General features: G+C 41.1%; 2 protein-coding genes across 6 annotated transcripts in view; one reads left to right on the top strand and one right to left on the bottom strand.

Moving 5' to 3' along the window:
• RNF13 (ring finger protein 13) overlaps positions 1 to 14,307 on the top strand; it is an 81,842-nt gene extending 67,535 nt beyond the window's left edge. For all 4 annotated transcript variants that reach the window (XM_074191084.1, XM_074191083.1, XM_074191082.1 and 1 more), the window contains 2 exons: positions 8,330 to 8,410; positions 8,872 to 14,307. In XM_074191084.1, coding sequence (XP_074047185.1) covers positions 8,330 to 8,410; positions 8,872 to 9,236 — 446 coding nt within the window. In that variant the 3' untranslated portion in view covers positions 9,237 to 14,307. The remainder of the gene's footprint in view (positions 1 to 8,329; positions 8,411 to 8,871) is intronic.
• PFN2 (profilin 2) lies at positions 13,776 to 19,982 on the bottom strand. Of its 2 annotated transcripts, none has more exons than XM_074191086.1 (3): positions 19,776 to 19,959; positions 18,874 to 19,066; positions 13,776 to 15,218 (listed from the first exon to the last, which is right to left on the bottom strand). In XM_074191086.1, exons 1-3 carry the CDS (start codon positions 19,905 to 19,907, stop codon positions 15,121 to 15,123), a joined length of 423 nt encoding a protein of 140 aa, XP_074047187.1. In that variant the 5' UTR covers positions 19,908 to 19,959; the 3' UTR covers positions 13,776 to 15,120. The 2 variants fall into 2 exon arrangements, with proteins under 2 accessions (XP_074047187.1, XP_074047188.1); XM_074191087.1 differs by having other exon boundaries at positions 15,126 to 15,528; positions 19,776 to 19,982.
• Positions 19,983 to 24,386: the final 4,404 nt, after the last annotated feature.

The following is a 24,386-nucleotide window of genomic DNA, read 5'->3' as shown; positions in this document are numbered from 1 at the left end:
TTCATGCTTGGTGTCAGGGTCTCAGTTGAGAGGTGAGGAGGGCCCTTTTAAGAGGAAGAAATGTTTTGCGGTAGGCTGCTGTGCTGGATTCCCTTGTGGAGATTATGGTACATGCATTTGTAGTGGGCTTGATCAGCATAATTTGTTTTTTGTTTTTTTCCTGTGCTCCACTGAGAAGCATGTGATTGGAAGGATGGATGCTGATGGTGGTTGAGGTGAGGAGGCAAGGGAGTAGATAAAGGACAGAATTTATCACAGGTTCAAGATAGGGAAGCAAAGGTGGTAGAACCCAGGGCAGGAGAGATGGCCTGGGAAAGACTTAAGGACAGAGAACAGGGTTGGGGTCATGAAGCATGAAGTGAGAAAGGTCTTAAATTGTGATGAGAAAGGAATTTCAGAATTCATGAATGTGGATGTAGAACAATGCTTGTGGATTACAAGATGAAGTCTATGACTATCTGTGTAACTCAGTTGAAGAAGATAAGTAGGTCTTAGGAAATGGCTTGAATAAGGAGTTTGAAAAATTAGGATATGTTGAATCCTTGTTGCATGAAGGTAGGAGTTAGGGTAAGCTAGGCATTGAAGAATGTTCAGGGGTCATATTGTCATCAGGATCTGTTTTATATTTAATTATCAGTAAGTGAGAGAACCATATTTTCTTATAGTTCTCTGAAAGAAATTCAAGGTTGCAAATTAAATTCAAGGTAACAAATTTAGAAGATGTTTATATGATAGGAATGAGGAATGTAGTTTCATTGGTTGGAAAACATTGAATGAAGAAACTTCTTCGATCATTTCTGGTCAGTGGCTTTGCAACTCAGCCTTGGAGACTTGCCTGGAGAACTCAGTTCAAGTGACTTGTTCAGAGTTACTTAGCTAGTCTGTATGGGAGGCAGACCTTGAGTGAGTCCTGGCTCTTAGGGAGCTTGGAGACTAGCTCTTTTATGTCAGGAGCGTCATATTATAATTATGTCAATTATTTTCTTGTGTACTGCTTTTTAATATAATGATATGTTTTCTTGGTTGTATGCTTGGTTCAGGTTTGTTGGGTTCAACATATTTTGGGAGGGATGGGATTTAAGTAATTTCCATTTCTAGCAGATACCAAGACAATTAAGATTATATATATTTTGCTAAATTGTTCCTTGATGAAGACTTAGGGTTTCAGATTATCTGATCCACTTTTCTCCAATTGCAACATTTTTGTCTTAATTCCTATTTACTCTTTTTAAAGGTTTTCATATTTTGGTCTATTATTTAGAAAGGTCCTGAATGCTTGTTGAGCTCACTTTCAAGCACACATCCTTTAGATGCAGCCATGTTGGGATGTTAGAATTCATAAGGAATAATGAAGAAAAAAAGTGTTGGATAAGAAAGAAGATTTAAGGAAAACTTAAAATTTACTCAAATGAATTTTTCCCAGCACCTACAATTTTTTGTTTGTTTTATATTTTTTGGGGGGGAAATTTTTATTTTGGTCTGCAAGAGAGATGTTTTCATCTTTAATACTAAGAGAAAAAATGTTGAATGTGATATACATATTTGTGTGTGTGAATTTGCCTAATTGATAGTAAACATTTAATATCAAATAGTCATTATCAGGGGCAGCTAGGTAGTGGATAGTGACTAGAGCACTGGCCCTGGAGTCAGGAGGACCTGAGTTCAAATATGACCTCGGACACTTAATAATTACCTAGCTGTGTGGCCTTGGGCAAGCCACTTAACCCCATTGCCTTGCAACAACGAACAAAAAAGTAATTATCTCTTTTAGTGACCTGCTTTGATTCTATTTCTTTACCCCCCCCCCCATAGTGTAATTTTGCCATCAGCAACTCAAAGGATGTTAGATCTGAAACTTGAAGGCACCTAAGAGAACATCTGTTCTCAGTTAAGGAAACTGAGGCTCAGGGAGAATGAGTATCTAGTCCAAGGTCACACAGGTGAGGGTCCCAGAAAAGATTTGAATTCTAGAAGCAGCACTTTTTCTGTAGTATTGTGCTGAGCATTATGTAAAATATATATGTGTGTGTATTCACATATAGGTGTGTGTGTATTTATATATGTATATCCCTCCCCCCTTTTTCCATTCAACTGCAGACAGTTGGGTCTGTGATTTAATCTATTGCCAGATGTGGAGCTCCTCTTATCATTGCAGACTCACTTTTAACAGTACTACAATAGTCATGTTTTAAAATTAAACATACCCCCCCACCCCCAAACACAGAGAAAGAGAAACCTCAAGAAAAAAAAAAGTAAGCTTCAGTCTGTATTCAGACACCATCAGCTCTCTCTTTGGCCTAGATCGCATTCACTAGCATAAGTCCATCATTGAAAGTGCTTCAAAGATTTTTTTCCCTACAGTTGCTATTGCTTAGCTGTATTTACCTCATTCTTATTCCTCCTCCCCCATTCTATTCTCTCTCTTTGTTCATTCTGTCCTTCCTCAAAAGACAGACTACCCTTTCCTATGATCTTCCCTCTCTTCTATCACCTAAAGCCCCCTCCTCTCCCCGTCCCCTCTCCCATCCCTTTTGTCTTCTGTTTTCCTCTAGGGTGATAGAGATTTCTATATCCGATTGAGTGTGTATGTTATTCCATCTCTGGAACACTTCAGATGAAAGTAAGGCTCTCTAACTCCTCACCTTCCCCCCCTCTTCCATTCTGCTGCTAAAGCCTTTTCTTGCTTCTATTGTGTGAAATAACTTAACCTTATTCTATCTCTCCTTTCCTTTTCTCACAGGACATTCCTTTCTTGCTCGTTAACTCTTATCTTTTTAATATCTTATATCTTCAAATTCAGCTCCCTTCTGTACTTTGGCAGACTGAATTTTAATGTAAAACTTGAGGTGCTGCTTGGACCACTGAGAAGTCAAATGACTTGCTTATAATCACAAATGAATGAGTGTATGAGGAATAGAACCCAGGATTTCCTAAAGCCAAGATTGGTTGTCCAATGAGCCAAAGGTGATAGACTCAAATAGAAACATCTTTGAAGGCCACATATTGACTTAGAAAAACCACAAAGGAACATTATCTTCGTTGTGGGTCAAATTTGACACCTGCACTGAGCTGGTCTGACTTTGACCCTGTGAAGATCATAATTATAGCAGCCTCCTTAGATGTTGCTTACAACACAGTGTTCCTAATTCCTGGTGGTTCAAGTGAGTGTCCTGAATAGAAGGCATGCAAGAATTGGGAATTGCAAGGCGATCAATATTGTATTCTTACCTAGAGAGACAGACCTATTGTGGATCACTTTCCTTCTGTTTGTCTGTTTCCTGATCTGTAAAAAGGGGGACAGCAACACCATCTACCTTGCAATAATGGTGTGCGGATTAAATGAGGTAATGCTTATAAAAAGCACTCAGCATTTGGGGCAGCTAGGTGGTGTAGTGAATAGAGCACCAGCCCTGGATTCAGGAGGACCTGAGTTCAAATGTGACCTCAGACACTTAATAATTACCTAGCTGTGTGGCCTTGGGCAAGTCACTTAACTTCATTGACTTGCAAAAAAAATAACCCTAAAAAAGTGTTTAGCATAGTGTTTTAGCACAGACAGATCTCACTGTCTAATGGGAAAAAATGCAAACAACATGTGTACAAAAGATCATTAACAGTAAAGGTGCTGAGATGAAAAGAGTCAGAAAATCTTCTTGGAGAAGGGAGGCATGGGGGACAAGAGTGGGGTGTTTGAGGAACAGTACGGGGCCAATGTCACAGGTTACATGGAGGGGAACTAGAAGGCTGAGCAGTAGGAAGAGGGCAGATCATGAAGAAATTGAAAAGCCAAACAGGTTATTTTCTGTTTAATCCTAGAGGTAATCTGTTGTCACTGGGTGTTGATAGGGTCAGACCTGAATTTTAGAAAGATGAGTTATTCCTATTTGATTCCCTGCTTCACCACCTATAGAAGCCATGTCAGACCTCTTCTTCTCACTCACCCTTCCCCCACCTCCAACCTCTCCTACTTCTTTTTCTCCTCTCTCAGCTGAAGCCCTTGCCTGTCATATACTAAAAGTTTAGTCACATTTCTCTGGTTTCTGACAGAGAAGTCAAGATTCTCTTGACCAACCCCTCTGAGAGTGAACATGATCCTACCTCCCAATTTCTCCGGAAGATTGCATCCTTAATCATCTCCCTTCTCAAATCTTCAACCTCTCAATCAGTTACTTCTCTTCTACCTCTTTCCACCTCTTCATTCATTTGGAATTGTACTTGCCAATAAATTCTTAATTACCAAAACTAAATTTTTTTCCCCTCAGTCCTCTAACCAGGAAGGAGGGTCACTCTGCTGCATTCGAGGCTATTGCCCATCTTCTCCTGGATCCTGACCTCTATGGATTTTCAGTCCTGCTCTCTGCTTTTCATGACATCCCTCTCTCCTAGCTTTTCTTCCGTTTCTGAGCCCTTTTTCAGTCCCTTTAATCCTCTTCTCCTAGACTCTGTCAGGAACCTCATCGGCTTCCAGTGCACATGGTGACCAGATCTGTAGATTCAGCCCCTTTCTCTGTCAAACTTCAGTCCCAGATTACTAATTGCCTATGGGGTGTCCTAGAAGCAGCTTAAATTGTTATGTCTTTTGCTGAACTTACTCATTTCCCCCAAATCCCTCTTCCAAACTTCTCTCTACCTGTTAAAGGAACTCCTTTGTCTCCAGTGCCTCAGGGTTCCTATTTGGTATTATTCTCAGCACTTCACTTTTACATCAATTCATTTGCCAACTCTTGCTTTCTCCCTTCCCTTCTCCTCTATTGTCTTTTACTTGGATTGTCTCCCTGCCTCAAATCTCTGCCCACTGCTGTTGCCAGAGAGCTGACCCCATGACACCTGGTCCTGCCTAGGTCTCCAGAAAACCACCACCAGTAGCATCATCATCATCATCATCATCATCATCCTACACTGTTGTGACCTGGCTCATCCTCTTTTTTAGCTTCTTATGACCTGGCTTCCCTCATACCAAACTGGACTTCTTTTTTGTACCTCATATGTGACCCATCCTCCTTCCCTCCCAGTTCCTAGGGTCCTAAGAGCTTTTGCTGATCTTTTCATCTGCTAGTGTCTTCCCTTCCAAACTACTTTGTGTGTGTATTCACTTAATATTGATACCATGTGCATTTTATATATTTTGTCTTCCTTGATAGAATGTAAAGCTTCATTGCACTTGGTTTGACTGATTTCCACTGTGCCAATTTGCTAGCCTTTTGTACTTGTTTGCTCATGGTGGGGGGGAACCCCCCAGCATTAACAGAGGTAGGTTTTGAACATGGATTTTCCTGACTCTCTCAGACCAACCCTCTGTGTCTCAACTTTGTGGACATGCATAGTAGTATTCTGGTGACCTGGAAGAGATGATTTTTACATCATACTAGGAGTGTGAGCATTGGAATATTTTACCTTATTGTCAGCCTGCTCCTGCTCATTCTCCGAGTCTTCCCTAAAGTGTTGCACTTAAAGCAGGTCTCCACTTCATACATAGGTCAGCAACTTTTGGACTCAAGCCTAACCTGTTCTCCCTAAACTATGCATCACTCCATTCAACCCATTCTTCTCTCACAAAGATCTACCATCTGTTAGGCATCACTTTTTCCCTTAATTTTAGCATTGTTTTTTGAATTTTACAATTTTTTTCCCAATCTTGCTTCCCTCTCCCCACCCCCACACAAGGCAGTCTGATAGTCTTAAATTGTTTTCATGCTATACATTGATCAAAATTGAATGTGTTTAAAAGAGAAATCATATCCTTAAGGAAGAAATAAAATATAAGAGATAGCAAAATTACATAATAAGATACCTTTTTTAAAAATTAAAGGTAATAGTCTTTGGTCTTTTGATATAGATGGTACTTTTCATCGCAGGTACCCCAAAATTGTCCCTGCTTGTTGCATTGATGAAATGTGCAAGTCCATCAAGGTTGATCTTCACCCCCACTTTGCTGTTAGAGTGTACAATGTTCATCTGGTTCTGCTCATCTCGTTTAGCATCAGTTCATGGAAATCGTTCTAGGCCTCTCTGAATTTCCATCCTTCCTGGTTTCTAATAGAACAGTAGTGTTCCATAACAAACACATATCACAATTTGTTCAGCCATTACCCAATTGCTGGACATTTACTACAATTTTTTGTCACCACAGACAGAGCTGTTATGAATATTTTTGTACAAAGTGATATTTTTACCCTTTTGCACAATCTCTTCAGGGTGTAGACCCAGTGGTATAGCTGGATCAAAGGGCATGCACATTTTTGTTGCCCTTTGGGAGTAATTCCAAATAGGCATCACTTTGTCATGATTTCCTTTCCTGGTTCCCCCCCCCCCCCATAGTCATCCTCCCAAGATGCTGAACATGGCAGTGCTTAGCAAGCATTACAATATCTACTAGGTGCAAGGTATTGGGGATACAAAGGAAAAATGAAAATTTTTCTGTCTTTCAAGGAGTTCTGTTGTAGAAAAACCACATGAGCTGGACTCTGCATATGTCCAAGCCCCATCCACTGCCGTGTAATCAGCCAGCTCTAATGTAAGCACATAGGGTGAGAGGTGACTGAGGCTTATGCGGTTGTCCCTTCCTTACTGATAGTGGCACAAGATCAGTTTTCAAGGTTAGTTTGGAAAGGTTATTTCTGCTTGCTCCTAGAGAGCAGAACTAGGACTTGGGGACAGAAACTGCAAAGGAGCAGATTAGTGCTTTAAGACTTGAGCATTTCTTTACAAACATATTTAGCAGGTCATGTAAAATGCAGTATTGACAGTGAAACACAGGGTCTGAGAGGTTAGCCAAGCTTCACACTAGCTTGCTTTCTGTCCCATAGACTATGTTGGCTCTTAGGGAGAGAATGGCTTCTTCCCCATCACTGAAGGTGATATGTGAAAAGAGAGCCCCTGCCTAGGTCGAGGGGGAATGGGGTGTGTGTGTGTGTGTGAGAGAGAGAGAGACATTTTTTCATGGAGGGAGGGGGAGATCACCTCATGATGTTAGCAGACTCCATGAAAAAATGTGGGAGCCAAGCTTAGCAAGGTTTCAGACCCCGGAGCACTATTGAAAATCAACTTCAATTGGGAAAGTATTAAGAATGAATTTTTAAATATCTTTTAGCATAGTTATTAATACAAAGTATATTTAATATTTTATACCATTTACATTTAAAGATTCTGGACAAAAACAAACTAATACTTTAAAACTAATAATTAACATATCAGTTTATATGATAGTGTATTAAAGTTTACAAAGATTTTTAGATTCTCATTTGAACCTCGCAGAAACTTGTGAAATGGGTTCTAGAAAATCTTTATTTTTACTGAGAAGGTACAAAATTAAGTGCTGTGCCAGTAATTCAAATTATTTCAAATATTTATTAATCAACTCTTTGCGGTGCTTTTTTTTTTGTTTTTGTTTTTTGTTTTTGCAAGGCAAATGGGGTTAAGTGGCTTGCCCAAGGCCACACAGCTAGGGAATTATTAAGTGTCTGAGACCAGATTTGAACCCAGGTACTCCTGACTTCAGGCGCCACCTAGCCGCCCCTATGCGGTGCTTTTTTAAAGCATTTAATGTACCAGAATAGTATTTAAACTCAGGTTTTTACAATTCTAGTCTCCAGCAGTCTGTTCACTCTACAATACAGCAACCAAAGCTTGTGTTTTACTCATTTATGTGGAATTTGCCATGATTTCTGGGTGAAATGTTTTAGTTTGGTATCTGCAGTTTTCTGGCCATTTGTAATAGCTATATTAGAAAACTATTATTGAATACTTACAAGCCAAACCATCCTGAGTGGAAACAAATGCCAAAAATCTTTAAAAGCTGAAAGAACTATGGAAAGCTAGCCCTCTATCATTTAATAAATGAAAAGGACTTGTTAAAAGTCTTAGATCCAATCTGTTATTAGCAAAACGGAAAAATTACAGAGCGCATTGTAAATGAAGTTTTGGAGATGTCCTTTGAATTAAGTACCACCAATAATTTCAGCATTTTAGAAGGTAGTCAATTTTATTTTTTAAATAAGATTGGTTCTCATATTAGAATTCTAATAAAAAATTTTTAGATTTGTGGTTTTTTTGCTTTCCTAAAGTCTGTTTTGTTAATAGCAAACGTATTTAATACCTCATGGTAAGTAAATCCAACATGCATTTTGGATAGATGTAATTATTTGAATGAAGAGATCCTAAGTTTTAAAATATTAGCTTGTGTCAAATAAGATTTGTCCTCATACACCCAATACCTCATTCTAAAACATCCTAAAAACAATCAAATAGGCCTAATTTTTTGTGTTTGAAAGTTATGGCAGCTATCATGTCAGTTCTGTAATGTAATTTGATTTACAACTTTCTAACCTAGGAGATGAATATGACGTATGTGCCATTTGCCTAGATGAATATGAAGATGGAGACAAACTCAGAATCCTTCCTTGTTCCCATGGTATGCACAATTACAAACTGGTTTTTAAATCATGTATTCAGCATGTATCAAACATTTTAGTAGTATGTATTCTATTTGTGTAGTATGGGTACAATTTGTATTTAAGGTGTGTATTTAAGAAAAACCTTAAAAATTAAATCATATCTTCTCTCCCTGGAAGAATAAATGAATGAGTAAAAAGTCATTTACTGTTCCCAAGACTAAATAACACACAATTAACAACTGCCCCTGACTTTAAGAAGCTTATATTCTAAAGGAGGACTACAGCATATAATAGGGAAATGGTAGTGTATACTGGATTGAAAACTACTTTCAGAAGAAAATCTAATCTGCAGTTTCCTAGAGTCTTTTTTTATCTTGTAATAGTTTATTTTGGACAATCTAATGAAAAAAGAGGAATATTCCAAGGGTTTTGCCAACTAAATAATGATATATATATATATTTTTTTTTCTCCCAACAGCATATCACTGCAAATGTGTGGATCCTTGGCTAACTAAAACCAAAAAAACCTGTCCAGTATGTAAACAAAAAGTTGTTCCCTCTCAAGGAGATTCAGACTCTGACACAGATAGTAGTCAAGAGGAGAATGAAGTCTCGGAACACACCCCTTTACTTAGATCATTAGCTTCTGTTAATGCCCAGTCATTTGGGGCTTTATCAGAATCTCATTCCCATCAGAATATGACAGAATCCTCAGACTACGAAGAGGACGACAATGAGGAGATGGATAGCAGTGATGCGGAAAATGAAGTGAATCAAGAGAGTGTGGTTGTTCAACTGCAGCCCAATGGGGAAAGGGATTACAACATAGCAAACACGGTTTGAATGTCAACTCTGTCTTATTTTTACCTTATATGAAAAAAAAATGGATCAGCTTATCTTCTGTTTATTGAAGTATATACTTTGATTGTCCATCCCCCCTCATTTACTTCTGTAGAGAAGAATCTTAGTGTGTTCTATGGTTTAATCAGATTACGTATACGTGTATATATTTTTAATCAGGTTTTCATCCACAAGAAGCACACTTCTTAGTACTAAAGCATAGCATTATCGTGGTGCTGAACCTCAAGCATCATTCTCTTTTTGGAATGGAATATAGCCAAAAAGTTTAAAAAGAAAAACCACTACAAGTTATGGCTTGCAGTGAATACTCAATTGCAGTATACAAATAAAATGATTTACCATGATGAATTCTGCTGCCACACCATGCATGGCCTAGCCCAATTTCTAAGAATGTTTGGTATCAACTTGTGGGTCCCCTAAACTGTCTTCAGTGTGGACAATTTAGGCCATTCAGTATTTTTCTCACGAATACTACAAAATGAAATAGAAATACTTAATAACAGAATTTTTTTTCCTATTCACAAATAGTATTTTAAGGCAGACAGCAGTTTGTGGTGGAGTGCAGAAAATTTTGATATTAAGGACGGTTCTCATTTTTAATAGTGTTGAATATCAGTGCAGCTAGCTAAACTAATATGGCCCCACATTTATACTGACTTAATTTTCAGGACTAAAGGATTGAGTGTTTATGAATGACCAAAGCAAAAAGATAGTCAACACTGCATAGAAATACTAACTAAAATTTTAGCAAATGTTCTGTTGATCTTCTGATCATATATACCTCTTAATAAAAAGCATCTTATGCTAATCTCTTAAACTATGTACATAAATTGTTTTTTCAAATATCTGATTTGAAAATGAGTGCTTATAAATATTTAACAGAACTTAAATGATGTACTTTAACAGTGTATTATGAAAAGCTAAATTATAAATCTATATGCCATTGTAACATGTAGAAAGAAGTTAGACTCATGTATAATGAAAATAGAGAATTTTTTTATGGCCATGTATGAGGGAAAGTTTGAAAGTTAATAAACACATTTTCCAGTTTAAGTTCTAGCTGACATGTTGTACCAAAGCATTGCAAACAATTTGCATGGTTTAACCTTTCTTAAAAAGCTATGAAATTCTGCCTAATGATAGCAAGAATAATTAGTTGTATCACGTATGTATACACATGTATGAACAAATACATGTGCTTGTGTGCACACAGATAATGGCATTTATAAAGGTGTGACACTGCTATACAGACAACTGAATTGTCTGTATATGCTAAAGAAACTAAAATTTCATTTTAACTTTTGATTTTGTTTAAAGTACAGTTGTTATCCAGTTTTTTGAGTGATATATTCTTGAAAAATTGCTGTTTGTAATTTTCTTAAATGAAGCAATTCTTCTATTAATTTTATTTATAAAGATGCTTTTTTACCAGATGGGGAAAAACATAAAATATACAAAGCACTTTAAAAAGGTTACATATTTGAGGGGAAAATCTAGCAAATTTTGGTTTTTGCTTTTCTAAAAATCTGCTTGTTATGAAGACATGCAGTGACAAAAAGTTCCTCATGAACAAGGGGACAGTTGTGATCCTTCCTTGTTCAGAGAGACCTCAGGGTGGAGTCTCTTTTCCCTTCCCAGACAAATGTTATTTTAAAAAATAAAATACTAGAATAAGAGGTTTACTTTATGTAGCATTCTCAGTTAACAGTCCTAGTTAGAGTAAGCAGTTCTCTTTGGAATTCTTCCCCAGTTCTCAATTAGAAAGCCTAATTTTTCCAAATGTATAGATTTCTGCATAGAAACATTTAAGCTCAGCTGACACAGACTGTAGTATGATCAGTTTTAGGCTGTTAATAGACTGATAAAGCTCCTACCATGTGACAGGCACTTTTCATTAGCCATCCCGTTTGATCTTCACAACTACCCTGGGAGGTAGGTGCTATTATTTCCATTCTGAGCTAAACTGAGGCAGACATGTTTTGCCCAGGGTCACACAGCTCCAAGTGTTGGAGGCTGGATTTGAACTTGGGGCCTGGTGCTCTACAGTCTGGTACCCCCTGGCTGGTTTCAAACTCAAGTTGTAACTATGTGGCCAGCCTTGGGCAAATCACATTTATCTGGGACTGTTCACTCATCTGTCAAATGTCTGTCCTTCGTTGTCAACATCAGGGAGGTGATGCCATGATGAGCACATGAATGGATTTGGGTGGGGGAGCTGTGCCAAGTCACCAGCCTCACTTTCTCCTCCAGAGTCATCTGAGTCCAGTGGCCAGATAGGAATGAGGACTGGAGAAGGCCCTGGATGTGAAGCATTCAGGGTTAAGAGACTTGCCCCGAGGTCACCAGCTAAATAACAAGTGTCTGGGGTCGGATTTGAACTCCTGTCTCTCCATAGCCAGTGCTCTATCCACTGTGCCAAACTGGGGGTGGAATTAGAATAAATTAGAAATCCACCCCCTAGCTTTAAATTTCTGATCTTATTAAATAATTTAGTTTTTTTGTGAAACTTGTTACCTACTTAGGAGAGCTCAGTTGCTGGTAATAATTATAGTCATTATTTTAAATCTCAGAAAAGGGAACTAGTTCACCTTAGATTTGAAAAAGGTTGGGGGGGAAAAAGCTTCAGCATCTAAACACACCTAATTGAAACACTGATCCACCGTCACAAGAAGTCCTATTGCCACCTGTTGTAACAGTAGTTCATGCTCTTAGCTGAATTCAAAGAAAGCACTTTTTATAAAATGATCTGATGTAGAATATATAGTATCTAATGTGAGAGTAAAAATTGTCACGAGCATGAGAATAACAATATCAAAGTAACTGATAGTGTGGGAATAAAGGAACAAGGTTCTGTCTTTCTAAAAAGAATGAACAGTATTAATATTACAATGTTAAGGTCACTTACTGGTTGACAGCTTTTCTTTTTTGCAAAAGTGGCGTTTGTTTTCCTGATTGGATTTTGAGATACAGTATTTTGAACCAGTTTGGAGTAAGAAAAGAGCGAGAGAAAGAATGAGGTCACTGCTAAAAGTAATTTTTCATTGAGTGGAACTATGAACCTACAAGAGCTGTCATTCCAATTTCATCTCTTTGAGTTCTTAAATGTGAAACAAGGGCTCTTGTCTGTCGTTATACCACTGCTTCTTGTCTTGTCAAAGATATTGGGGTGGTTTTCCATTTTCTTCTCCAGCTCATTTTACAGATGAGTAAACTGAGGAAGACAAGATTAAGTGACTTTGTCCGGGGTCACACAGCTCCTAGTACCTGAGGCCATATGTGAACTCAGAAAGATAAGCTTACTCCAGGGTGCTCAATCTACTGTGGTTTGACTGTGTCACCATTATTGTTTGGTTAGTGTTTTTAAAAAAATTTTTAACCAGTAAATTGACATAAAAAAAGGGGTCATGGCACTTTGAGGTAAAAATGAGTTTCCCTTAAGAGTTCCTTCAACATCCTCATTTGTTTATTCTGGGTGGGAAATCCACAAATCTTCTCTTCTCCATTCCCTTCCAAGAACGGTACTGAAGATAAAACATAAGATTGTTCTCTGGTTCTTTTATCTCTTCCCAGGGGTTTGGGGAATAAATTCATTTACATAGTCACTTTAACTGAGGATATGACAACTGGACTTCACCAGAAACAGAAGATCAGGATTTTTGTAGTTTTATTGGTAAATTGCCTCACAATAACTTTCCCCTACACTGCCTACTAAAGAGGGTGGAGGAAGAGATGAAGATATGAATGCTCCAAACTGGGATAATTAATGGATACAGCCCCATCTACCAACTAGCAAAACAAAGGAAAAAAAGGGCAGGCAGTCTTCCTTTTTCAGCACCTTGGACAGCACTCCTCTGCAAGATTTACAGGTTAAAGACAAGAGTCCTCCTGGTTGATGGCATGGACTGGCTATTCTGTGTTAGTGAATCAAGCCCTCTTCCCATACACACACACCAGGGAGACTACAGATCCACTGATGAATCTCCTCATGATAAGCCCTAGGACCAAGCCTAATCTGGTACTGAATTAAGTGGCCAGTTAGCTAGCTAGAGGTTTTTCTAATAACTTCATTTACAAGAGGATATTCTTGTTCTTTTTGTGGAGTAATAGATGAGTAAAAAAAAAGTGCAGAGCAGGAAGTCCATATATTACATAGACAAGAGCCTAGATTTTATTTGGTTGGAATAAATTTATTTCATCTGTCTGTAAACAAGGTGTTTTAATAGTTATGGCATTTTTTGAAATGCATATTAAACCAGATGAGTTAGACTGTATCCCAGATGTAACAAAGTGCAGGGAAAGAAATGGATAAATCAGCAACAAGATTTTCTTTTCAAAATCTGTACATTATCCACAAGGCCCAAACAATATAAGCAAATACGAGAATGTCCCTAAAATAGTGCCATTCAAAATAAGAAACCCTTACTGGGTTAGATAAGATCCATCTCACAATAGCAACAGTTCATTTTTAACAATAGTATGGCACAGAATACATATTAAAAAATTCATCACAAGACAGCCAAGTCAATTATTCCAACCAATACCATCTCCCATTTATTTTTTTATACAGAAGTCTTCATTTGTTTTTATTTTTATTTTTTTTTATAATGAACATACAAGTTAGTTCCGTGCTTTGAACTGACAGCTTGGTTACACATATTTTGGATGACTAGAGCACAAGGCAGGTTTACTCCACAGCAAAGGTGTGACAGGCCAAATGCAGGTTTTCAAATTTGAAATGTGTCTATTTCAACTATTTTAGCTTATAAAACTTCCAACCCTCATCCAAATATCGGTATTAAAGCAGCAATTCCATTTACTTTTTACCAATCAGTGATCAGACCAAAATAAGTCAGTCTAGACTACCAGTATATATAGCTGAAGGTGGCAGTTTTTTCCACAATAACAACATAATTTCATACAAAAACCCAAGCTGCAAATAAAAATTGGTCCTATGAAAAAAATCGGACACACTCCAGATGGTTACATTGGGGATATCTAATGTCCATGATGGCAGCCTTCCGTAAATCAAATTAAAAAAAAAATAAAATAGAAACAGGAGCTGCTATGAAAAGAAAAGACAAGACAGAGACCTCTCAAGTGCCTGAGCTATTGCAGTGACGGAAGGTCCCTGGGGAGTCAATCCAGATAGGTTCTGTAAGATCAAGGAGGAAGTGTGCCCTTTTTTGCACCTTTTGCTCTCGTTTGCCATTGTACTCAAAGTAGTGTGTGCTCTAGACACTAGGAAAGAAACTTTGTCTCTACTGGAGTACAACAACAACACTAAGGCAAAATTTCCTGCAGTTCTCAGCAGCTCATAAACAAAGTGTTAAAATAGATGAATAATTCAGGCACTGCATGAATAGATGGAAGCAAACAAAATACTGGATGTGGGAGGGGAGGGAAGAGGGGAGGAGAGAAGAGAGATGCATGCACTTTTTTCCTCCCAACCATGCTCTAGAAAAGGAAGACTAAGGGAGCCGTGTAATTGCTCAAAGTGCTGAAAAGAGACATTGATCAAATTGGAGATTGTCCAATCGGCACCTCGCTTATTAGTGTTAACTTATTTGAGTAGTCTCAAGATCCTACTAATTGCTAAAATAAAGCAATGCCCAAATTGGCATGCCCCCCTCCCCCCCAAATTTCAAGGTATCATGCATATCGTTATTATGCTGCAGTAATGGTGCCAGATAAGGTTTCTAGTACATACAGTGGTTAACATACAAATGATCCATATGGGTAAAAACAAAATCATGACATTAGAAAATAGGTCAACCGAAACAAATGAACTACCAGACAGTCTGGTAGCACTATGAACATAAAACAGGTGGTGATGAAGACGGTTGCTAGGTGGATGGGGAGAGGCTGCTTAGACGTCAGACCTCCTCAGGTATAAAGCCAGTTCAAATGCTTTCTTGTTCAGTGTCCCTCCATGGACACCTTCCTTTCCCATGACTATAACCAATGCTGGAGTACACAAGGAAACAAAAAGTGAACAGAATTACTTATGAAACAAAAACAAAAACACCTTTCCCCACCAACAAAGGGATACAAAGAAGACACAGGTTCATAACCCCATCACCTGTATTGCTAATAAAATTTCCAGAATGAAGACTTGCGCTTACAATTAGGAAAGTTTAAAAGCAATCCTCCTAATACTTAACAGTCTTGCCTAGCAGCTAGAACCCAGAGTCTCTCAAGTATTTGGCCATTGAGTATGCCTTCTTATTCAATCCACCTCCATGGACCCCTTCTTTGCCCATTACAAAGACCAAGACTGAAAGAGAAAAAAAGAAAAGTGTTTCAAAAGAAGTGTTAGACAAGAAAGTCATGTAAGTTTTAGCAGACAGCACATGGAATAAAAATTAATAAAAGTTATTAAGCTGCTTTTCCATGAGCTACCACCAGTGCCAAATGGATCATTTAGAAAGTTAAAATCACTTCAAAACAAAGTTAAAAGTTTTATTTTTCTCAAGTTAGCAAGAAGCTACAATCTCATGCATGCCATTTATTGTGACCACTAAAAAACTCTGAAATGATTAGAAACAAATTCTGTAGAGAGTAAAATAATATAATAATAATAATAACCTGTATGATATAGAAGAAAGAACATGACAGAAATATTATTTGCCTAGACAAGAAAGTATATGAGTTAACAATTTTCACTGGATTTCAGTTATGGAAGAAATAAGATTTTTGTTGTTTTTTTAGATTTTTTTTTTTCAAGGCAATGGGTTTAAGTGGCTTGCCCAAGGCCACAAGGCTAGGTAATTATTAAGTGTCTGAGGTCGGATTTGAACCCAGGTACTCCTGACTCCAAGGCCAGTGCTCTATAAGCCTGTGTTTACTGATTCTTCTATTTAAGACCTAACCACCTTGAATTAAGACTCATCAAAAAAAGAACCAAAACCAAACCAAAACCTGATGTTTGATCTGTAGGTTCAGTTTTAAAACAAAAACATTAAAAAAGTGAATGGATGAGGAGAGACGATCCAATTTTATATTTCCTGCCACTAGATGTCAGCAAAATTATGTTAATTTGAAGTGTTCACAATTTAATCAGTACAGGTGTTTCTTTCCTTTCAATGAAGAATGCTACCCTTAAAAAATTCTAATCAAAACATCAAATAAAACAAATGTCTCCATTTACATTGTAAAAAGGATGATTAAGATTATGAGTCTCTAAAGACCTGGATTAAAACCCTAACTGAAGGGGTGGTGAAGCTAAATGAAAAATGTATCATCTGGTAATATCTTTTATGATGAGCCTTTCCAGACTTAGCTGGTCCCTGGAAGACCAATATACTCTGACAGCCTGGCTGTGCCCACTTTGTGTGAGGCACTTCTAGACTGGTTGGATCTACCTCAGTTTATCAGAATCACCTTCAAGAACTCCATTGTTAATGTACTAAGAGACATCAAATGTGGATGTTAAAGGAAAGAGCTTCAAGTTTGCGTTTTTTAAATAAGAGAAGACTGAATCTTCTAGCAGTCCTTTCTGGATCTGAAGCTATAATAACTGAATGAACACAGCTGTGACCTATGTGAAAAGGTGAGGCAGGACTACTAGTCTGCCTCTTGGAATCAGTGACTAGTATCAATGTTCACCCAACATTTAGAACCCTTCTGTTCCAGAAAAATTATACTTATATTAGTCATTAGACTCATTGCAAATGAAAAGTCAATTTAAGAAGTTTATTAGTTGTTTAGTTCATATGTGATGTGCTTTTTCCAAATTAAGTATTTGAAACCTGGCTATTTTAGAAAAGATAAGGATTTCCCTTTTTCAAAAAAAAAAACCCATCATGAGTTTTTAAATAACTAATTTTATGTTATATAGATTTTACAACACTTGAGACAATAATGCTAGTTATTTTTAAAGTAATTCCCTACAAATTAACAAGGATTTATTCCTTATATCACTAAGTAAAAGTCTTTGGAATTTGATAATGCAGTTAAGAAACTGCAGAGTACTGTCAGAAAAGGAATTTAGTTTCCTTGGATAATTTAAAATCTAAATATTCTCAAAAGTAACATACCCTTCAGTCCTATAGGATTTTGAAAATTAAAGTAAGATGATTTGATAATATGGATAGAATGGAAAATCCAGATTATTTAAAATGTTCATTTTAATCACTTCAAGTAGGTTTCATAGCAAAAATGAAAAACTAAATTTATTAGTGACCCTGATGAAAATCTGGAAGGCATGTTTATCAAATTTGAGTGTGACATAACCTGAGAAATAGACCAAGAGAACAAGTCCCCCTCAAATCAACAGAATGAAGATGAAATTTAAGATGAAATGTATGTATTTTAAAGTTTAAAGAAAACCACTAGAATGAAACTTAAAATGCCAGTTTACATGGGGGGGGGGTGGGAAACGGGTTTAATAAACTGCAAACTGAAGTCAACTAGTGACAAAGGAAAGCTCATACTGAAGTGGATAAAAGAGAAAGAACTCTAGCTATATTCTGTAATGGGCTTTTCATATCTGAAAAACTGTTTTAAGCTCATTATTAGTACAAACTGAAGCCAATCCACAGGCTAATAAGGGGAGCTTAAATCATTAAGGAATGGTACTACCATGCTTAAGGGGGAAAAAAGACAGGGGGAAGGGGGTAAGTGTTTCCTTCAAACACCTGAAGACTATCCTAAAGAGGAGGGATCAGTGTTCCTTTGCATGGTTCCAGAGGACAGAATTAGGTCTAATGAGTAAAAGTTCAAGGGAGAGTATTCTGGCTCAACATACAGTGGCAGGGGAGAGGTCCTGGTTTGATGTCAGAAGGCTTGATCTCATGTTTAACCCACAGCTGTGACATCATTTTCTGATTCATCATTTCCTTTTGTGTAGGATTAGAACACTTAACCAAGAAGGGCACTAGATAATCTGAGAGAGGCCAAGCTCCTTGTCACTAGGGATATTTGGGCCCAGTCAACATGACCACCTATCTGTGATATTCTAATGAGTATGAGGTAGGAGTGTAACTGTGATGGCCTCTTCCAAATAAATATTAAAAAAATAAAAACAGGAAGGTAGAAAGATCTAGAAAGGTCATATCTAATAATAAAATAAAATTTGAAAGGCAATGATGGACGGTGGGTGTAGCAATGGATTTAGAAACTGAGGACACAGGCTAGATCCCAACTCTACCTCTTGCCTAGCTCTGTGACTTTTAGAAATTTACTCCATGTTGTCAGGACTCAGTTTTTTAATGTATGAAATGAAATATAGGATTAAATGAACCCCTTCCACTTCTTAAATCTATACTTCTAATATCATCCCATCTATTAATTTGCTTGATCAATTAGTGCAGTTTAATCAGAATCTTGTTTCACCATCATGCCGAGTGTTTAGAAAGAAATGTGGGTGATATTTCTGAAATTCACAGATGTGAACATTAGTGATTTTAACATGAAGTTGATAACGATGACAGAATCAGATCCAGCATTTTTGGCAGATTTTGGTACATTTGTCATCTAGTGCCGCACAATACATGGAAACCATCTTAAAGGTTAATTCTCTCGTTAGGGACGACATTTTTGTTTCACACATTAAAGGCTACTTTTCCAAAGCGCTGCAAGTTGCAAGGTGCCCGTGCCCCCGGCGGCGCAGCGCCCTTACCTCGGCCAGCTCTGCCCACAGCAACGTTGTACGTGGGCTCTCCCCCCTGACTCTTTGTCCTGATGTCCATCGTGCAGTCGCCGTCCACGTACAGGCTGTCTCTGATCACCGAGCACTTCTTTGCCCCGAGGGTCAGCCCGTTGGTGAAGAAGCCCTCCCGGTCCTTGCCCACGATCATGTCGATCTCGATCGGCTGCCAAGACACAAAGCGGGCCGGGCGGCCCGGGCCTGGGGTCAGAGCGTTCTGGAGGCGCCGGGCCGGGCCGGGCCGCCTCGCCACTGCGGGGAAGCAAAACTTGGCCTCCGGCCCCTCCCCCGGCCCCGGCCCGCGCCCCCCGGCCCCCGGCCCCCCGGCCCCCCGGCCCCCCGGCCCGGGCAAGGGCAGAAGCCGGAGGGCGGGGCTCACAAAGGCCGGGCCCGTTATCTGGGGGGCCGCGCTCGCACCTGGCCCGGGGCTGGGGCTCGGGCGCGCCGGGCCGGGCCGGCCCCTCCCCCGCCGGGGCGCAACAATGGGGGGGCGCGGGCCGGGCGCCGGGCGCAGTTCGCCATCTTGGAGGTGATGGGGAGACTCGGGCCGGGCCCGGGGCTGCGGCAGCGCTGCGGGGCCTCCCCGCCCCCCGCCGCAGCGCCGCCGGCCGGCCCGGCCCCTGCGCCCCGCAGCCCGGCCCCGCAGCCCCTGCCCTGCGCCGTGCGGGCCGCCGGGGTTACATAAGCCGCGCACAGCCCGGCCCGGCCCCGCGCCCCGCAGCCCGGCCCCGCAGTCCGGCCCCGCAGCCCGGCCCGGCCCCGGCCCCGCAGTCCGGCCCCGCAGCCCGGCCCGGCCCCAGCCCCGCAGCCCGGCCCCGCAGCCCCGCAGCCCGGCCCCGCTCCCCCGGCCCGGCCCGGCCCGCCGCCGCGCTCACCGTGATGCTCTGGAAGATGCCCCCGGCGGTGGCCGCCCACACGTACTTGGCGTCGCAGTAGCCCACGATGGCGGCCTCCTGGCAGCAGCCATCGCACATCAGGTTGTCCACGTAGCTCTGCCAGCCGGCCATGTTCGAGCCCTCCCTGCGCACTGCAGCGGGGCGCGGGCCGAGCGGGCGGGCGGGCGGGCGGGGCCGCGCAGGCACACAACCAGCGCCGGGCCGGGCCGGGCCTCGTCGGGCCGGGGCCGCTGCTCCTGGCGCCGCTGCTCGAGGCTGCCGCGCCCGACGCGTGCCCGCTGCGAGTGAGGGGCCCCGGCGGCGGGGCCGCGGCTGGGCTGGGCGGGCGCGCGCAGGCGGCGTGCGCGGCCGCGCGATCCCTCCGCCGCGCCCCGGCGCCGCGCCGCGGAGGGATCCGGGCCCCGCGGCCACGTGCGGCCCCCGCCCGGCCCCCGCCCCGCCCCCTGCCCGGCTCCCGGCGGGCGGCGCGTGGCGGCCCAGGCCCGGCCCCTCCCCCCGCCCGCGCGGGCCGCCCCCGCGACCTTGACCTTGGCCGCGGGCGCGGCGGCGCGGGGGGGGGCTAATTCTGAGGGGGTCGCTGAGCTCCTTTGTTGAGGCTCGGGGGTGGGGGTGGGGTGGGGACCTTCAGGCGCCCCCCGCCCCCCGGGGCGCGGCCCGAGCTCGGGGCCCGGAGGCGCGGGACCCCCCCAGAGTAGCCCCGGGGGCACGGGGGGTTCGCAGCGCCTCCAGGCGCCCGACACCCGGCCGCCCGGGGGTCCCCCGTAATCCCGGGCTCAGCCGGGCCGCTGGGGGCGCCCGGACGGTGGACCCCTCCCCCATGAAGGGCACGGGGGCGCCCAGGCTTCGGGACAGCTAGGAAGAACGGACCGGGCGGCTGCGAGCAGGGGCACCCCAGGGGCACCCCAGCGCCCATGCCACCTCGAGGTCCTTTGGCCGTGTCACCGCTGCCCGGCGTCCGGCCCTTCTCCGCCGGTTCTGATTCCCAGCTGGCCGCTGGACCCAGTGGACCCCAGAGCAAAAGGCGAGGCTGGGCACTTAGCACAGCCCCCCCCCAAGTCATGCCCTGGCCGCGGTGCCACCTTCCGAAGGCACAGTCTTCTTCCAGAGCACCGGACAGAGCAGCGCCTTCCTGGGGGACTTTGGCCCCGCTCCATCTCTGGGGCGGCCCGGGCCATCCGAGCTAAAAGTCCGGGCGCCCACCGCAGCGAAACACGACTGCTTTCATACTTTGAAAATAAAGCATCTTGATGTTATTCAAAGGATGGTGCAAACTTTGAGTGCCCCACTTTTAAGCTAAACAGTCTCCTTGCCTCTGCCCCCCCCCCCCCCCTTAGGGACTAGAACGTGCAGCCGTAGCATGTCGCTGTCTTAAACTTCATGACAGCTTTACAGGTTTACTGAAACTCAACTTGGCCTTTACTCCAAGGTTTATAAGACATTTGTAGCCACTTAGGATTCTTTAACTGCTTTAAGCTTTGACTAACAATTTTCTGTATCATTGCAAAAGATTCAAAGAAGGAAAAGATAGACCTCATCTCCTTCCACTCCCCACCCTAGCACCAATCTACATGGATTAGCAATACTTCTTCTCTCGCCCCCCTTAACTAAGAAATCACCGTTAATTCGGGCGGCACAGGTCTATACTTCAATTTCTTCAAAATATTGCAGAAATGTTGTAAAACATGATATCGTTTCTAGTCTGTTCTCTACAGAATCTGAAATTCCATTCGTACTTTTTTTGAAACTATTGATGAAGTAAATAGCAATGGCATTTTAAAAGGACTACAGATTTCAGACTGCTATCAAGTTCTAAAGTACTAAGATTTGCAAAATGTTCATTATTTAAATGGATAGATTTAAATGGCAATTTAAAGTAATCTCTTTATTGATAGATTTTGTATGCTGTTTTCTGGTTATCTTTTTACATTTATAAATTAATTTTTCCTTCCTCTCATGCAGCATTTTACATATGTGTATGCATGTATGAGATATATGTATATAAAAATAATATACACACACACACAGAGGTTGGTTGGTTCTTGTCCTTCATTAAGGAAGAAGTTCAAAATATCACTATATTTGAGACAAAGGACAGTGTGTCCTACTGAGGCTGATCAGACCACCCCAAGCTCAGGAGGCTCCACCACAGGCCAGTCACAAATAGTCCATGGAAACCCCTGGGGTGCCTACTCTATAAACTTATATAGATCTCCTATTCGGACATTTTCAAATTTACACAATAGAGGTAAACCACTCACTCGCAACATCTCAAAGTTGTCAAATATTTATTACAAGAAGCATAAATAATGACTACTTTGTATCTCCTCTTTGAATTTCCTAGAGTCCTACCTAGAACTAGTGAAGTAACAGGAATAACTGAACCACGTCAAACAAAGGAACTGATGCTCTTATGAAAATAGAGACTACCCTAATTATCTAGTGCCACAGTCATCAAAGTATTATATTAAAACCTGAGGTATTGGAGTCCGGAGACCCTGTCCAGGAGTCCAAGTGGTCAGAACTAGTTTCATAATACTCAGATGCTTTGGTTTTTCATTTCATGTCCACAGAAACAAAAACTTCTCTTTGGAGAGGAATCCTCAATGTTATTTTTATGAGTGTAAAGTTTGAGAGCCACTGATCTAGTGGATAGAAAATTGCATTGTAATGTGGACACTAAAAGAATATATGCTTTGGAATGGAACCATGATTCCCTGTTCTCTGATTAGAACAAAGATATATTACATATGTATCAGCGCTAAAGCTAGCATGAACTCTTTCTAATAACTCCGGAATCATCAGCATGTGTGCATCTATATTGTTCCTCTTGTTAATTAAAAAAGGACAACAAACTTGACAGATGTTGACATTGAAACAAAAAAGTAGATGGTGAGATGATGCTACTTAGATAAAGATTCCAATTCAGCTATTGGGAATATATATATGCCTACCCCAAATGAACATTCTGCTCAACAAATATTAAGTCCTTGGGGTAAGTCTCTGCCCTCAGGTTGCTTATATTTGTAAGTTTTGGGAAAAAATACAACAGGAATGCAAATAAGTAAGAGCTAAATTAAGAATAAAGGCTGAACTTGTAATCCTACCAGTTTAGGGAAAACTCGGGTGAAAATACAAACTAGCGCCTTCTGGGGAAAGCATAGGGTTTGAAACTTGTTTACAGCATTGAGAGATTAAGTGGCTGGTCCAGAATATGTCTCAGGTCTCTTGAACCCAGGTCTTTTAGACCAGCCCTATAGCTCCTACAAAGTCACAAAAGAACTTTAAGAGGCAGAAAATATTACCAACCGCTGGGATCAGAAAGCCTTCTGTGGGAGATGGCATCTAAACTGTGTCAGTCAAGAATAGAAGTTAGGACGGGAGTTCAAATCTGACCTCAGACACTTCACCCTTCCTGGATATGTGGCCGGGGTTAGGTTACTTAACTCCATTTGCCTTGGCAAAAGAACCCTGGGTGGGGGGAGGGGGGGCACCTGCATTCTCCTCCACTAGGGTGGGAAGAGGAAATCTAAAAGACAAGTCCTTATTTTTAAAAAAAATATTAGATTTAGTCAAAACTGAATTTTTGCCTATTGACCCGAGATGAATACATGATTAGTCTCATCTAATTCCAAACTGATATAGAACATCATACACTAATCAAATAGCTTTGAAAGAATACAAAAGTTTGAATATTCAAATGAAAATTCAATTATGTTCCTCTTAAGCAAGAAAATGAAAAATAACACATTTCTGGAAGATGACAACGCAAACTTTAAAATTGTTAACCAAGATATCTCATCTTCCAAGGATTCTGACTTACTTAGAATGTTCCTTCTCCTGTCTTTCAACTCTTAGAACCTCTGACTTACTTCAAGCTCCAAACCAGTCTCTCTACTTTCTGCTTAGCTACTGGAGCTTTCATCTCCAGAGCACCTTTCCATGTATTCAGCATCTTTTGATACAACTGTTCATTTACATATTCTTTCCCCTCTTAGAATGTATACTCCTTGAAGGCAGGGGCTGTTTTTGCTTTTTTCCTCTCCTTGATTTAGCAATGTTGGGCCCTTAGAAACACTTAATTAGTCCTTCTTGATTAATTTATTAGGGTTTCCTTTTACAAGGTTTGCCCTTAGGGAACTTCGTTCACCTTTTGAGGTCACTAAAGAATTATTTAATGCATCATTGCTGTAATGTTCAAGCCACAAAGAGCTGCTTCATGAACATTAGGGCAGCCACGAGTTAGATAAAATACTCTATTGGACAGAAATAGTTAATGTGCCTCATTAAGGGAAAAACTATCTGCTTGTGTCCTGGAGACTACATGACTTAGGATCTTTGTTTTAGTGGGTGAAAATGATGAATCTGGGATCGCCTCTCAATCCCTTCCTTCTTGTCCTCCTAATCATCCTGCATAATAGAAACAGCTAGCATTTAAAGTTTGCAATGCATTTTACAAAGATTATCTCATTTGATTCTTAGAACAGCCCGGAGAGGTCTTGCTATCTCTTCTTCATCTTCCCATTTTGCAGATCAGGAAACCAAAGCAAACAGAGATTAAGCAATTTATCTAGGGCCATACAGAGAGTAATT

This window comes from Macrotis lagotis, chromosome 6 (genome assembly GCF_037893015.1).
Source record: "Macrotis lagotis isolate mMagLag1 chromosome 6, bilby.v1.9.chrom.fasta, whole genome shotgun sequence".
NCBI classification, from domain to species: Eukaryota; Metazoa; Chordata; class Mammalia; order Peramelemorphia; family Peramelidae; genus Macrotis; species Macrotis lagotis.
This window is presented reverse-complemented; position numbering and strand designations above follow the sequence as displayed.